General features: G+C 38.7%; 1 protein-coding gene across 2 annotated transcripts; it reads right to left on the bottom strand.

The window, feature by feature from the left end:
* Nucleotides 1-10778: 10778 nt before the first annotated feature.
* LOC149203128 (protein TIFY 10a-like) lies at nt 10779-13075 on the bottom strand. 2 transcript variants are annotated; one of them, XM_089400120.1, is made up of 6 exons: nt 12748-13075; nt 12336-12591; nt 12043-12139; nt 11757-11916; nt 11451-11508; nt 10779-11293 (listed from the first exon to the last, which is right to left on the bottom strand). In XM_089400120.1, exons 1-6 carry the CDS (start codon nt 12947-12949, stop codon nt 11194-11196), a joined length of 873 nt encoding a protein of 290 aa, XP_089256246.1. In that variant the 5' UTR covers nt 12950-13075; the 3' UTR covers nt 10779-11193. The 2 variants fall into 2 exon arrangements, with proteins under 2 accessions (XP_089256246.1, XP_089256245.1); XM_089400119.1 differs by having other exon boundaries at nt 12043-12142; nt 12748-13073.
* Between the last annotated feature and the right edge of the window lie 492 nt (nt 13076-13567).

Below are 13567 nucleotides of genomic sequence, written 5' to 3' on the forward strand. Positions count from 1 at the left end.
TTGTGGGTTGAGTTACTAGTCTTGGAGCGTTGGTTGGACAAACGCTCTGGAGCCCTAGGAGGCTTGGATAGAGACCGATCTGATGACGGTTTTGTGATGTCCGACTGTGAGGTGGAATCACTGTTTGATGGGTTGAGGTGGATGACCTCTGGAAACCCTGGATGGTTTTTTATTGATGTGATCTATGAAATCCCATATTCATGCTTGGAATATGGTATGGGGGTGAATGGTTGAAGGGAGATTTGGCTCAACCATTCTCTGGTCAAGTGGAATGTGGAAGTCCCATCTCGGCTTTGGATTTTTCATCATTAATGAAAGGTTATTTCTCCTTGTATTTCTGTCATAATTTTTATGTATTGTATGTGATCTATATGGATGTACTTTTATGAGTATTTCTGCTTCTATTATGTTGGTTATGTATGTGTTTTATGACAACAACAATGTGTGGTTCTCATCATGTTTTTACTTGTAATTGAATGATCAATATATCTATAACCTAATGGACGAAATGGAAATCGATGTGTCGAGGCATCAATGGTTCTTAGCAATTCTCAGTTAAGTATGAGACACTAATGCTCAAAACTGTTAATTACACCTGCAGATTACACATTTACAATATGTTTGATGAAATGCCTGTCATGGCCAGTAGGGGTCCAATGAAGGTCTTGAACAAGTATTTGCTTTAATACTATCATTTCCATGTTATTTTACTGATCTAAAGAGATTATTCAATTATGGGCAATGACCTGGGCTCTAGGCTTGAAAAAGTGGCTCAAGTCCCAGAGTCGTTGGCATAACACTGACATTTTTGGTCTCTGGTCACTGGCAAGCAATCCTGTGAGAGCGAATTTGGGTTTTTGGTCGCACTCATGCCTATAGCATGGGAGCAACTCGGCCTTAAATTGTCCAAAATCTTAGTGGGACCACAAGGCAAGTTGTCTAAAGTATTGTATTGGTTCTTGAGGTTTCTGTAACTGATGATGAATGTTTGTATGGTGTGTTTCCGTCAGTTCCACTTCCTTAACATGACTTAGGAGGACGAATCATATCATAGTGCCCTCTTGTCACATGTCTACCCAACTGGCCAGTTGCTTGGGTAGATGTGGGAGGAGGGTGTTACAAATGGTTTCAGGTATTCCTAGTAGGGCCTGTCACCGAGACCTGCCATCTTCTTTCCAGAATTATTGTTGGAGTTCAGGGTTGTGACACATACAGGTTGTTGGACATCAATTTTTTCCTTAGTTACCTGGGAAATTAACCTAACTCAACCCTAGCCATTAATTTTATAACATTACAATACAAAGCAGAGATAAGAACTTTCTTATCATACAGTGTATTGAAAAATTAATCTAATGCATCACTTATCTGGTTAAATCAAAGTTGGTCTATCGCGACATCATGGTGGGAAAGAGAATGATCCACCCAACCAATGAGAACTAATTCCATCTACCAGAACTCCCCCCAGGCAATTTAACATTGAGAACAATTTTCTTGACAGAGACGACATTGGGTCCAACAGAGGATTCCTCCTGGAAATGTCATGCCTTCCTAAAACAACATCTTGTTTTGAGGAATTTTAAGCTCAACAACTATTTTATCTTGCTTGGGCCTCCTTCAACCAAGCTCCAAGACCACAAGATTGTCTCAGGCTTTTCCCCTCTCACCTTTTTAGCCAACCTTTTTCCCTAACTGAGATAATCTATCTCTAAGGAGAAGAATCTAAGAAAGAAACTACCTATGCCCATATCCCTTCTTGAACCATTCCTAATTGTCTTCTAACTGTCTAGTATATGAAATTCTCTTTAGCAACTTTTTACGTCATAATTTTCATTAATAATCATATATAATATTTTTATTAATATAAAAATAAAAAAAACTAGACCCTTAACATAGGCCCATAATCCATAAAAATAAATTCAACCAAAAAAGTTCTTAAAATATTTACAATTTAATGGGGTGTTACAACTATATATTTTTATTATTATTCATCCCCTCTATTTTTATATTACTCTTTATTTTTTTACAACTTTTGACTTTACTTTATCTTTAATGTCAAATTTTCCATTCCATTCATATATTTTATTATTTTTTCTTATTATTGGTATTTTTCATACTTTATTATTTATGTTATTAAGTACCTAGTGATATTTTAAGTTTAATTGTCTAAGTGTAAGGAAAACATTTTGTTTAGATTTAATTGAAATAGGTGGAAAATAAAGTTATATTAAATTTAATTTAATAGGTTTATTTATTAATTCAACTTAACTAATTTTATTATTTCTTAATTTAAAGAGATATTGTTATAAACATTGGGCACAATAAAATATATACTAACATTTTAATTTAAAAAAAATAAAAAAAAAATAAAGTGTAAATTTTTATATATCTCTCTTTTTTTACTTACTAAAATCTATATTCTACTCTTTATATTTTCCTATTTTGCAATTTACATATTTTTCTATTACTTCTCTTTATTTTTATAATTCATTTTCTACATTATTCTTTATTTTCAATTACCATTATGATTTTTTCACTAATTTTTAGATTTTTTCCTTTATCATTTTTACCATTTTATATTTTTTTTACATCTTTTATTTGAGATTTATATTTCATCTTTATTATCATTTTTTTCTGTTTCATATTATTATTATTTGTGTCCTTCATACTTTATTATTTGTTCCTTTTATTTTAATGTTTTAAAACTATTTGTACTTTATTAAAGACATAATTATTTATTTTGATGATATTTTAAATGTCCTATTTTATTTCCCTAAATCTTCATATGATTATTAAAAATAATTTTTAGCTTTAAGAGGTTAAAAGTGATGAAATTCAATAATACAAACCCTTTTATATTAATATTGGTTCCAAAATATATATATCTTGATAACACAACTCAAGAAAACCAATTAAACATAACTAATTGAATAAACATATTAAAGATCAAATTATTGATATTTTATAATATATTTAATTAAAATTAACTAATAAAAAAAACAATTGAATAAACCTATTAAAAATAAAATTATTAATTATTTTAATTAAAAGTAAAAACAATAGGTTTTCCTAATATATTCCTGCATCAACTCCAATCAAAAGAGAAAAAGAATTAAATATTTCCCACATAATCTACTATAAAACTCGCCATAAAATAGGCTTTTAAATTAAAAAAGAAAAACCTATATTGAAAGCTTAAAGTTAATATAGATGTCTATATTAACCGAACACATAATTTCAATTATTCTAAGTCACATGGATCTTTGACACTTTTGCATAGTGCTTTGTGCCTCGCTACTAATTACAATCGCAAGTGGCTGGGGAAGAATGCACGTATATGCCTTATGGTCTCTTTAGCCGTCTAATGTATATTGCTTTTCACCCTCATGAAATGCTTGAACAACCCGCCTTTTATAAAATTATTTTCTATAGTTCCTTATGCGTACTTTTTAAGCGAGTTAATTTCTGTTTTAAATTAGGAGTGATGAACTTTATGTACAGTAAATTGCTGCAATTTCCCACGTGCAGTGGAGAGTTTTTTTCCATTGAGTTTATCCATTTTATTCTGTATAAATTAATGAGAAGAGTCAACAAAAAGATCAATATAGAAATTTATCAGAAGCGTCAACACAAGAATTCTAATATTGATGTATACTCATTAATTTAGCATTAAATGAAAACCTAACTCACAAAATTCATTGTTATTACACAACATAATAAGACTTCCGTCAAAGTTTGAAGTATGCATTGATCAGGTCTGAAACGTGTATTCTATAGTTTTCAAAGATAGAATTTTATATTTGCCCGCTCCTGTGTTATCGGGCTAAGTTGCCAACGATTCTGAAGGCATTAAATACCTAATATATGGCTGGTTAGCTCCAGCCGTACGAATCTACCTTCTTCAAGACAACTCTATTTTATTAAAGTAATAACAAAATCAAATTGAGAAATATCACAAATTTCCTTCCACGAAGATTCCCATGGATTTATAAAATAAACTAAAAATATTGGGCGGGCTTAAAAGATTGAGGCGGTGACTTCTTCAGTTTTTTGGGAAGATTTGTTTATAACTGTATGTGAAATTTCGCGAGTGGGGAAATTGTAAATTTAATTAAGTAAGTTTATTTAATTTAAATATTTAAAAAAAAAATCACAGGATCAAATTTTATATTGAAAGTGTAATTTAAATAATAAAATATTAAATTTTATCAAAATTATATTATTCCATTTATTTAAATTATCAAATTTATTTAAAATGGTTTATGAAATACATAGATTTACTTTATCGACTATATTTTTGACATATATCAAGTATGATGTGTAAATCAAGAAATAGTCATTTAATAATAAATAAGGTTACAATCAAATCATACCATACAGATGTGGTTATATAATAAAAGTTTAAATGACACCATAAGGGTAAAAACCCTAGGTTTTACTACAACACCCTCTTGCAAGCACCCGGACCCGAACGACCGACAGATCTCCGTTTCCGTTGCAATCGCATCCGTCTCCATCTGTCGATGGTAACAACTATCAACATGGGTGATGTTATGGAGGTCGAGGAGCTTGATTATTCCGAGGATCCTTTCCCCAACAGCGTCATATTTGGAAACCCTAACCTTATTTTGTCGGCATCTGGCTCATCTCCCCCGTCCATTCCTGCTCCGTCTAGCACTACGCCGGTGGTTACCTATCCTAGTCACAGTACAGCTCCGTTGTTTTTCGGGTCACTTTCCATTGATTCTCCTGCACTCGACTGCCCCCCTTTATCACCGGGCACTCTTCACATTCTCACTGCAAACACTCCACCTTCGCCCTCTTTTGATCCGAATCCACCGACAGACCACCTCCATCTGTCCAGTTCGACTCTTTTCACAGCTCCGCCTGAGGACCTCCAGGCATCCGGGGGTCAAAACCCTCCCATCTCTACAAACTCCCTGTCGGGCTACTTTGAAACCCCTACGGTGAAGGTCAAATCAACGGCTCATACAACTCAGGAGGGCTCACCAGATCCGTTTTCGGACCATCCATCTGCCCCACGAACTAGGAAACAAAAGACGAAGTGTGTGAAGGCTACCACAAAGGACATCACAATACGTTTTGGCGAGAGTTCTGCTATTGGGGAAGCTGCATACATGGCTAACACTGCTGGTTGGACATGTTCGAGGCCAAGCATACTCAGCAGACAGGCTCACCTTATGGGTCCGAGAGATTTGGGGAAGTATGCTTAAGGAACTGCCTGAGGTGCAGGTATTGCCCAGGGGTTGGTTTGCTCTTCATTTTGCAAAAGAAAATTACACAGATCTAGTCCTCACAAGATACTGGCATATTGAGATGGCCCCTGTACTCCTCAAGAGATGGAGTCCCCTTTTCAACCCAGAGAGGGAGAAAATTGGGGCGGGACCTCTTTGGGTTCACTTGCCAGGGCTTCCACTGCAGTATTGGTGCGAGGAGGTTTTCGTCAGAATTGGAAATGCCCTAGGCACCTACCTAGACCATGACAGAACATTTTTGCAATCGAAGAACAGAACCCTAGCTTGCATCCTGGTCCATTTGGACACTCGCGAAGGTTTGGAAGAGAAAATCACTCTTCAATGGGGGAAATACACTCGGGTACAGATCCTGGACTACGAAGGAGTTCCCTTCCGATGTAGAAGATGTCACAGAGTGGGGCACATCTTTAAGGAATGCCCACTCATCAAAAAACCAGAGGATCCTCCGAGGGCACCTACCACTTCTACAGGGAATGAAGCACCGGCTCTGAATCGCTCTCCTAGTTCGGGTCCTCATCCTCCGGTCAGCAACATCACCCCGAGGACGGTGGAAGGAGTGCACAGAATGCCATTGCCACCCCTCACAAGAGCTCGTGCTGCAGCTGAGGCTGCAAAATTATCGAGTATTTCTCTGACCTCTTGCCCTACCTCTTTTGCTTATTGCTCATCTCTTGTTTCATCCACCATTAACACATCTGTGGCTCACTGCACTATGGCTCCATCATTACCTTCCATTGCCACCACCACTCCATCTTTGCCCACTCTATCAACCAATTCCACCTCCCCATCATCAAATGGGAGGTCATCATCTCACAATTACAACCTCCGCTCTCGTTCTCACACTAGTGGTCCCCCATCTCACATCTCCGATTTGGGACTTACCCAACCTGGTTCTGTCATCCTTTCATCTCGCGGGAGAAAATAAAATCTATCCATTGCCATCAAACGGGTTGGGGCAGTGGTCACCTCTGGTAGACAATCCACTCTGGAATGGGTTCTTAGAGCACTGAACACCCCAGGCAGGGTTCCCCCATGAAGTGTCTCTCATTCAATTGTAGAGGCATGGCTAGTGCCTCCAAGAAACTAGCCTTGCGTAGACTCTTCGAAGTAGAGCCTTCTGACATCATCATGCTGCAAGAAACCCTAGGTGAGGCCAAAAACATCACCAGCACACTAATTTCCTTATCTCCTGGATGGAATTTTTTGGCCACAAATGCTGTGGGTCGATCAGGGGGCCTAGCCATTGGCTACAATCCTCGCAACATCAGGGTCTTAGCATCCTGGGGTGGCCATGGATTTATTGGCTTAGATCTTTTCTCAGTAGAGCTTGGTCTAAACCTGAGGGTCATTAATATATATGGTCCCTGCCATCAACGGGAAAACTTCTAGCAACATCTGCTAAATCTATCGATTTGTTCTCCTGATCACATCATTCTTGGGGGAGATCTCAATTTCTCTATGGGATTTGGAGAATCTTGGGGGTCACAAGCACAAGTGGACTCTATCACTGGCTATATGACCAACCTTCTGGAACAGCACAATTTGGTGGATATCCCCATGAATAAGCCACTCCCTACTTGGCAAAACAAAAGGGTGGGGGATGCTACACTAGCAAGGAGATTAGATCGTTTTCTGATAAAGATCCCCCTTATGAATCAACTGCATCATTACAAACAATGGGTGGGCTCAGGGGGCATCTCAGATCACTCCCCCATTTATCTTGAAGTGTTTGGCCCCCACCCTAAACCAAAAGCTCCATTTAAATTTAATCATGTCTGGCTTCAGGACCCTGAGTACATAAACATGGTCTCAGATTACTGGGTTGCCAACCCTATAGATAGACATGATTCCTTGACAAAGGGTTTTTGCCACAACCTATCCCAACTCAAGCATCTATCTATCAAATGGGCAAAAGAGAAACATCAGAGGGAGGAGCTATTATTATCACAAATTGAAGTTGAGTTGAGTATATTTCTCGATGACTGAAACCTAGGATTTACTTCAGTTGACGACAAAGCTCACCTGATTGAGCTAGAAAACCAAAAGGCAAGGATTTTGAAGGAGAAAGAGGAATCTTGGTGCCTTAGAAGCAGAGCTATATGGTTAAAAGCAAGAGATGACAACACAAGATTCTTTCAGAACTATGCAAAAGGTAGAAAAGTTTCAAATACAATATGGAACTTACCTCTACCTGATGGGGGAGTAGCTGATACCTTTAACAAACTCTCCCATCTTGGCACCTCTCATTTCAGGAATCACCCCGATTTGTAAATGATGATGAGGCCGAGGAGTTAATCACCCCTGTTACTGCAAGCGAACTAGAAGGAATGTTGAAATGGTTCAAAAAGGACAAGAGTCTTGGTCTGGATGGGTGGACAATATAATTCTATCTTGCATTCTATGAACTTCTGGGGAATGATCTGTTAAAAGTTGTGGAAGAGTGTAGAATATCCGGATCCATGTACAATGCTGTTAATTCGACTTTTAATGCCCTTATCCCGAAATCCAATTCCCCTTTCTCTTTCAATGACTATAGGCCTATCTCTTTATGCAACTGTCTGTATAAAATTATTTCCAAGGTCATTGCAAATCGTCTTCGGCCCATTCTTTCTCGCCATATCGCCCCCCAGAAATTTGCCTTTCTTGAGCATCACCAGATCCATGAAGCTATTAGCTCAGCCCATGAGGCCATCCACTCGATCTGGACTAAACACCTAAAAGGTATCATCTTAAAGATTGACCTGGCAAAATCTTTTGACTGAGTCAGTTGGCTCTACATCAAGATGCTCCTTATTCACTTGGGCTTCCCCCATGATTTCATTGCTTGGATTATGGCTTGCATCACCTCCCCTACCTACAGTGTTCTCATCAATGGATCTGCCTCCCACTTCTTTCATGCTGAGCGGGGTCTCAGACAAGGCTGCCCCCTCTCCCCCCTACTCTTTCTGATTGTTATGGATGGGCTTAGTCGTTTACTAGCTACTGCTAAAAGAGATGGCAGCCTTCGTGGCCTCAAGATATCTGACTCCTGCTTCCTCACTCATCTCCTATTTGTGGATGATGTTCTCATTTTCCTGGATGGGAGCATAAGAGACACTCTCACTTTCTCCAAAATTCTCTCCCTCTTCTCGTCGGCTACAGGTATGCAGGCTAATCATGGGAAATATACCATTACCTTAGCCCTCACTTCCATCCAGGAGTCACAACTTGCACAACAACACTTCCCTTATTGCATCATACCCCTGGACAGGGGGTTCAAATATCTGGGATTTTGGATTAAGCCTCTCAGCCAGAAAATTGCAGATTGGGTCTGGCTTGTCACCAAGCTGGAAAAAAGGCTTTCTAACTGGAGTCATAGATACTTATCCAGAGCTGGCAGATTAGTACTCATCAAATCTGTTCTTGAGGCCACCCCTGTTTTCTGGATGGCATTAGCATGGATCCCTAGAAACATTCTGGCCCGACTGCAACAACTTTGTAGCAAATATCTCTGGAACGGCCACCAAGACAAAAAGATCTTTGCTTGGGTCAGTTGGAATAAGATCGCCTTGCCTAAAAAATGGGGAGGATGGGGGCTAAAAGACCTACCCCTATTTGCACAAGCCCTGGCTGCAAAAATGGGCTGGACTCTATTGACTGGGCAGAATCTATGGACTACAATTTCATATCACAAGTACATTTGGCCACATCAAATTATGGATTGGGTCTGTATGCCGAGCTGGCCTAGAACTGGTATTTCATCAGTGTGGAAGGCCCTCCTACACTCCCTGCCTAGCATCAGAAACAATCTCGTTTGGAGAATAAATGATGGATCAAAGGCTCGCATTGGAATGGATCCCTGGACTGGGGGAGGAGGTAGATTCCAGCTATCAAGAGAACTCATCCAACACCTTCATTCTCATGAGATAAAGGTTATAGCACACATAGTGGATCCACTGAACACCAACATATTCACACAAGGATGGAAATCTGCCCTGCAGCTTGATATTCCACCACAGTGGCATCAGGAATGGCATGAATACACAAATGCACTGTGTGAATCACACATCAGGATCAAGGAAGGACCAGATGAACTCGTCTGGAGTCTTGCTGAGAATGGCATTTATTCTCCAAAGGCCGGATATCTCAATCTGATCTCACACAAATAGCCGGAGCAGACAACGTTTTGGTGGAAGAGTATCTGGAAACTTGTATCGCCCCCAAGAACAAGACTGTTCTTTTGGTGTATTCTCAGAGATAAAGTTCCCATGGGAGAGTCACTCTCTCACCGATCTTTCCATGGCCCTCACTAGTGTGTCTTATGCAAGAATTCTTCTGAATCGACTTTGCATTTATTCCTTCAATATAATTCTCTAATCAATCTATGACAGAATATCTCCTCATCAATTCATATTAGCGGGAAATGGGAAGGAGACAACATTGGTCGAGCATGGGAAAACTGGTGCAATCTTCATCATGGCACTAAATTACAATGTCTACCCTTAATCATCTGCTGGCATCTATGGTTGGCTCGGAATCGAATTATTTTTTAGGACAGACCTGTTTGCTGGCCGCATATTATAGCCCGAATCATATCTGCCTATCACGAGTTGCCTGAGCCTCACAAACCTCGGCCTCATAGACCACATGATCCTGCACCTATTGACAAAAACTCTCCTTGGGCATTTTTTGATGGTGCTGCACAGCACCATGGATGTGGCGGTGGATTCATTCTATACATTAATGAACAACATTTCTACAAAGTAAAGATGGGGCTTGGCGAGGGAACGAATAATTTTGCAGAGCTCATTACACTCCGTCATCTACTGCATTTTTCATTGGGTCATAACTGCATGGATTTAAACATATATGGTGACTCAAAAATCATAGTTAATTGGTTCAATAATATTACTGTCTGTCACTCACACACACTCAGTAATATTCTGGATGAAGTGAATTTGTTCAAAGCTCAGTTTAACACTATTTCATGTAATCACATTTACAGGGAACATAACAACAGTGCTGACGGGCTTTCCAAGGAGGCCACGGTACTTCCCCAAGGAGAGTGGATGATACAGGAGCAGAGAGGCTCCAATGAATATCGTTACTATCATCGGCCCTACAATGATCAAAACTACCACAGGGTAGAGAGCCCCTAGAATACAGTTTTTTGGCTCTATTTTTTATGGATATGCATGGCTCATACATATCACCCTGTGTGGTGTATGTGGAACTATTGTAGATGATAGACATATTTATAGCTTTTTATTTTACTATTTTATGAGATAGTGACTGAACACCCTGCGTGGTGATGACTGCAACATGAACTCAAAGTTTTTGGAAATGCCCTCAGTGGCAAAAAACAATACAACATACGCTGACAGCATCTACAACATGTAATTTTTCAATCATAATGAAAGATTACGATTTTTCTAGTGGAAAAAATAAAAATAAAAATTTAAATAGATAAATTTGGAAAAATAAGTGTGTATGTAAAGAGAATAATATATGTTGTTCAATAAGAAATTGATTGGTAGGTTCAAGAACAAAAGTCCAATTACATTATGGTGAGACAAAAATGGCCATTAATATATATAATGTTATAAATAATATTATAAGGTCATTAATGAGCGAGGCAGTGCTAATGGGTCGAACAGTGTTGGTAGACAAATACATTATTGGACACATACATATAGTGCCTGTCCCCATTAATGGCCCCGTAGCCCTATAATATTACATATATTGGTTGCCCACAAAAACAGCCGGTGCAAAAAGGACTTTCTTCTTCTGCAGCCCACCCGATTAGCCAGTCATGCTGTACTCGGGAGAAAACGCGTTCGCTCGCTCCGATGAAAGTCGACGAAAACAGTTCGGTTCAACTGCTAAAGAAAATGTCGCGTCGTGTCATTTATAGTCAAAAGCACCGACCGACATTTAAAAATCAATGTGAGGGACAAGCCAACGAAAGGATGATAGTGTCTTCTGCTTTCGAAGGCGATGACGCAGTGTTCATGTTCGTATAAGGAGCCACGCTTTTGATTCTGCACCAAAACAGATAATCGCTTTAATACACATTTGCCTATTAAATCATCTAAGCACAAAAACAAAACTAATTATCAGGAAATGAATTTTAGTTGGATTTGCTATTCTATATACTCGATATAAAGAATTGATTGTAAAGATCTACAATTTGCTTACCTCTCCTTTCGCTTTTGGAGGAAGCGTTGAACAGATAATTTTCGGACAATTTCCAGACCTGAGAACAAAACAATAAACAATGTTAAAAACAATTTTCTACTTCAAATTTTCAAAACGGTAGATTTTTGTTATTTAAGTTTTAGATTTTAGAAACAAAAAATTAACCTTACTTCTACCAAATTACGAAATATTCCCAAAACCTGCCCTCAATTAACTTCAGAAAACCTTGTTTTCTACCCTCTCACATTCTATCAATACTCTTAGCCACAATTTTTCAGTATAAAATATCTACGATCTGCGTCTCACCTGCGGCAAGTCTTTCCGGTGGATCTTCATCATTGTCAGCGTTCGATCCAGGGTTGGAAGGCAGCGATTTCAGTAAATGTTTGATTTTATTGCAGTTAATCTGAGGCGTTATTGTTTTACTCGAGCTATTATCTCCGGCGAGCCTCATAATGGCTTCAGCCTGCCACGAAAAAGATGGAACAAGTCTGCGATTAATCAAATAAGGCCAAAAGTACTAAAATGCCTAAAAAAATACATGAAATTTGTTGTCAATTGATTATATTTCTTGATTGGATCAAAATAATACCTTCTCAGCCGGCAGATCGTAAACATTCACCATTCCGTTATAAAACATAGCGAGTTGACCTGTGGACTGCTGCTCCGGAGCTTTTGCTGGAACAGATCTGCTGCAAATAGTGCAAAAGAACGCAAACTCAAGCTTTTTCCAACATTTTATTTCACTTAATTATCAAGAATTCATAAATTTAAAGGTCAGATCTGTTGCAAATAGTGCAAAAGAACACATTTAACTTTTTCCAACATTTTATTTAACTTAATTATCAAGAATTCATAAATATAAAGGTCTAGACATAAAAATACCTCGACGCTGGATCGGTTTGGCGGATCGCAAAAGGCACGGCAATATCTTTTTCCTCAACTTTTGTACTTAAACCGAAACCAGTGGTTAATGGAAATAGTTCCATCATTTCAGCATGAATTGATAGCTCAGAACGTCCATTAAAGCCCTTGGCCTCATGATTTACATGAGCGAAATCGGCTTTCCTGTCCTCTGCAAGTCCGATCGAAGAAAACACCTTTTGCATCATCTGCGGTTTTATGCGCAACAAATCTTGTACTGTTGCATTCATCAAAGATAGATTCAAAATCAGCCAAATTCATTCTTCCAAAACAAGAACAGAAAACAAATTTAAAGAAAGAAGGCATATTGCACGAAGCTATCTGAAAATAAAATTGAGAGACAAATTCAAGGAGTTTGCAAATGAAACCATACATCTCGGCTTGGCTAGCAGTTTTCCGGGGCTAGTACTGCCAGTTACGCCTTTTCCCTCTTTACAGGCGTTCTGAACGCTCAGAAAATCGAAACCTTCAGATTCACTTGGCGACATAGCTTGCAAACTCAGCCGTTCCGATAAACCGCCAAAATTTCCACTGCAATCTATCTTTTCCCGAAGCTCTGATACTTCTTGGATCATTCCAAGCGCCTACTAATGTAAATTGATGTAAATTGTTTTGCGATGCATAAGAAGATAAATAATCGACAGGCAGAAGCAGGAATCAAGAAAACGTGGGTAGAAGAGGCTGCGTTGCAAGTTGCAGATGTATATTTCACACGTGATATCACTAATGGCAGCCTAAGTAGAGCGGTTTTTTCTTCCAAAAGTTAAAGGCACGTTCCTCTTGTGGAGTCTGGTCAAATAAACCAACACGAATTCTGATATCTGGAACGTTTCGGACAAACGATGGAACATTTGCCAATCATATTAGTAGGAAGAACGGTTTTAGCAGCGTGCTAAATGTGCTTGAGGGGGGATTATTATGCTTTGCGTAAATTTAAATAAAAATAGATGAGAGTTGTTTGGGAGTTTGGACTGGAAATGAATTTTAGCGCACTAGAGTCTGGCGGCCGCGGCGATGCGAGAAAAAGTCTGCTGGTATAATGGTCTATCTGTCTTACCTTTAGCAGCGGCATGTGATCCACGTGCTCCATTTATGTCGGAGCAAGCGAAACTTTAGTATGTACGTTAATGTAATAACTAAACGTGTCATTTATTCAGCCTTCTTTCCAATTTTCCGCGCATGTGATGCATATG

This window comes from Pinus tabuliformis, chromosome 2_1, assembly GCF_031772625.1.
Source record: "Pinus tabuliformis cultivar Carrire ecotype Pingquan chromosome 2_1, CPIR1, whole genome shotgun sequence".
Classification (NCBI taxonomy): Eukaryota; Viridiplantae; Streptophyta; class Pinopsida; order Pinales; family Pinaceae; genus Pinus; species Pinus tabuliformis.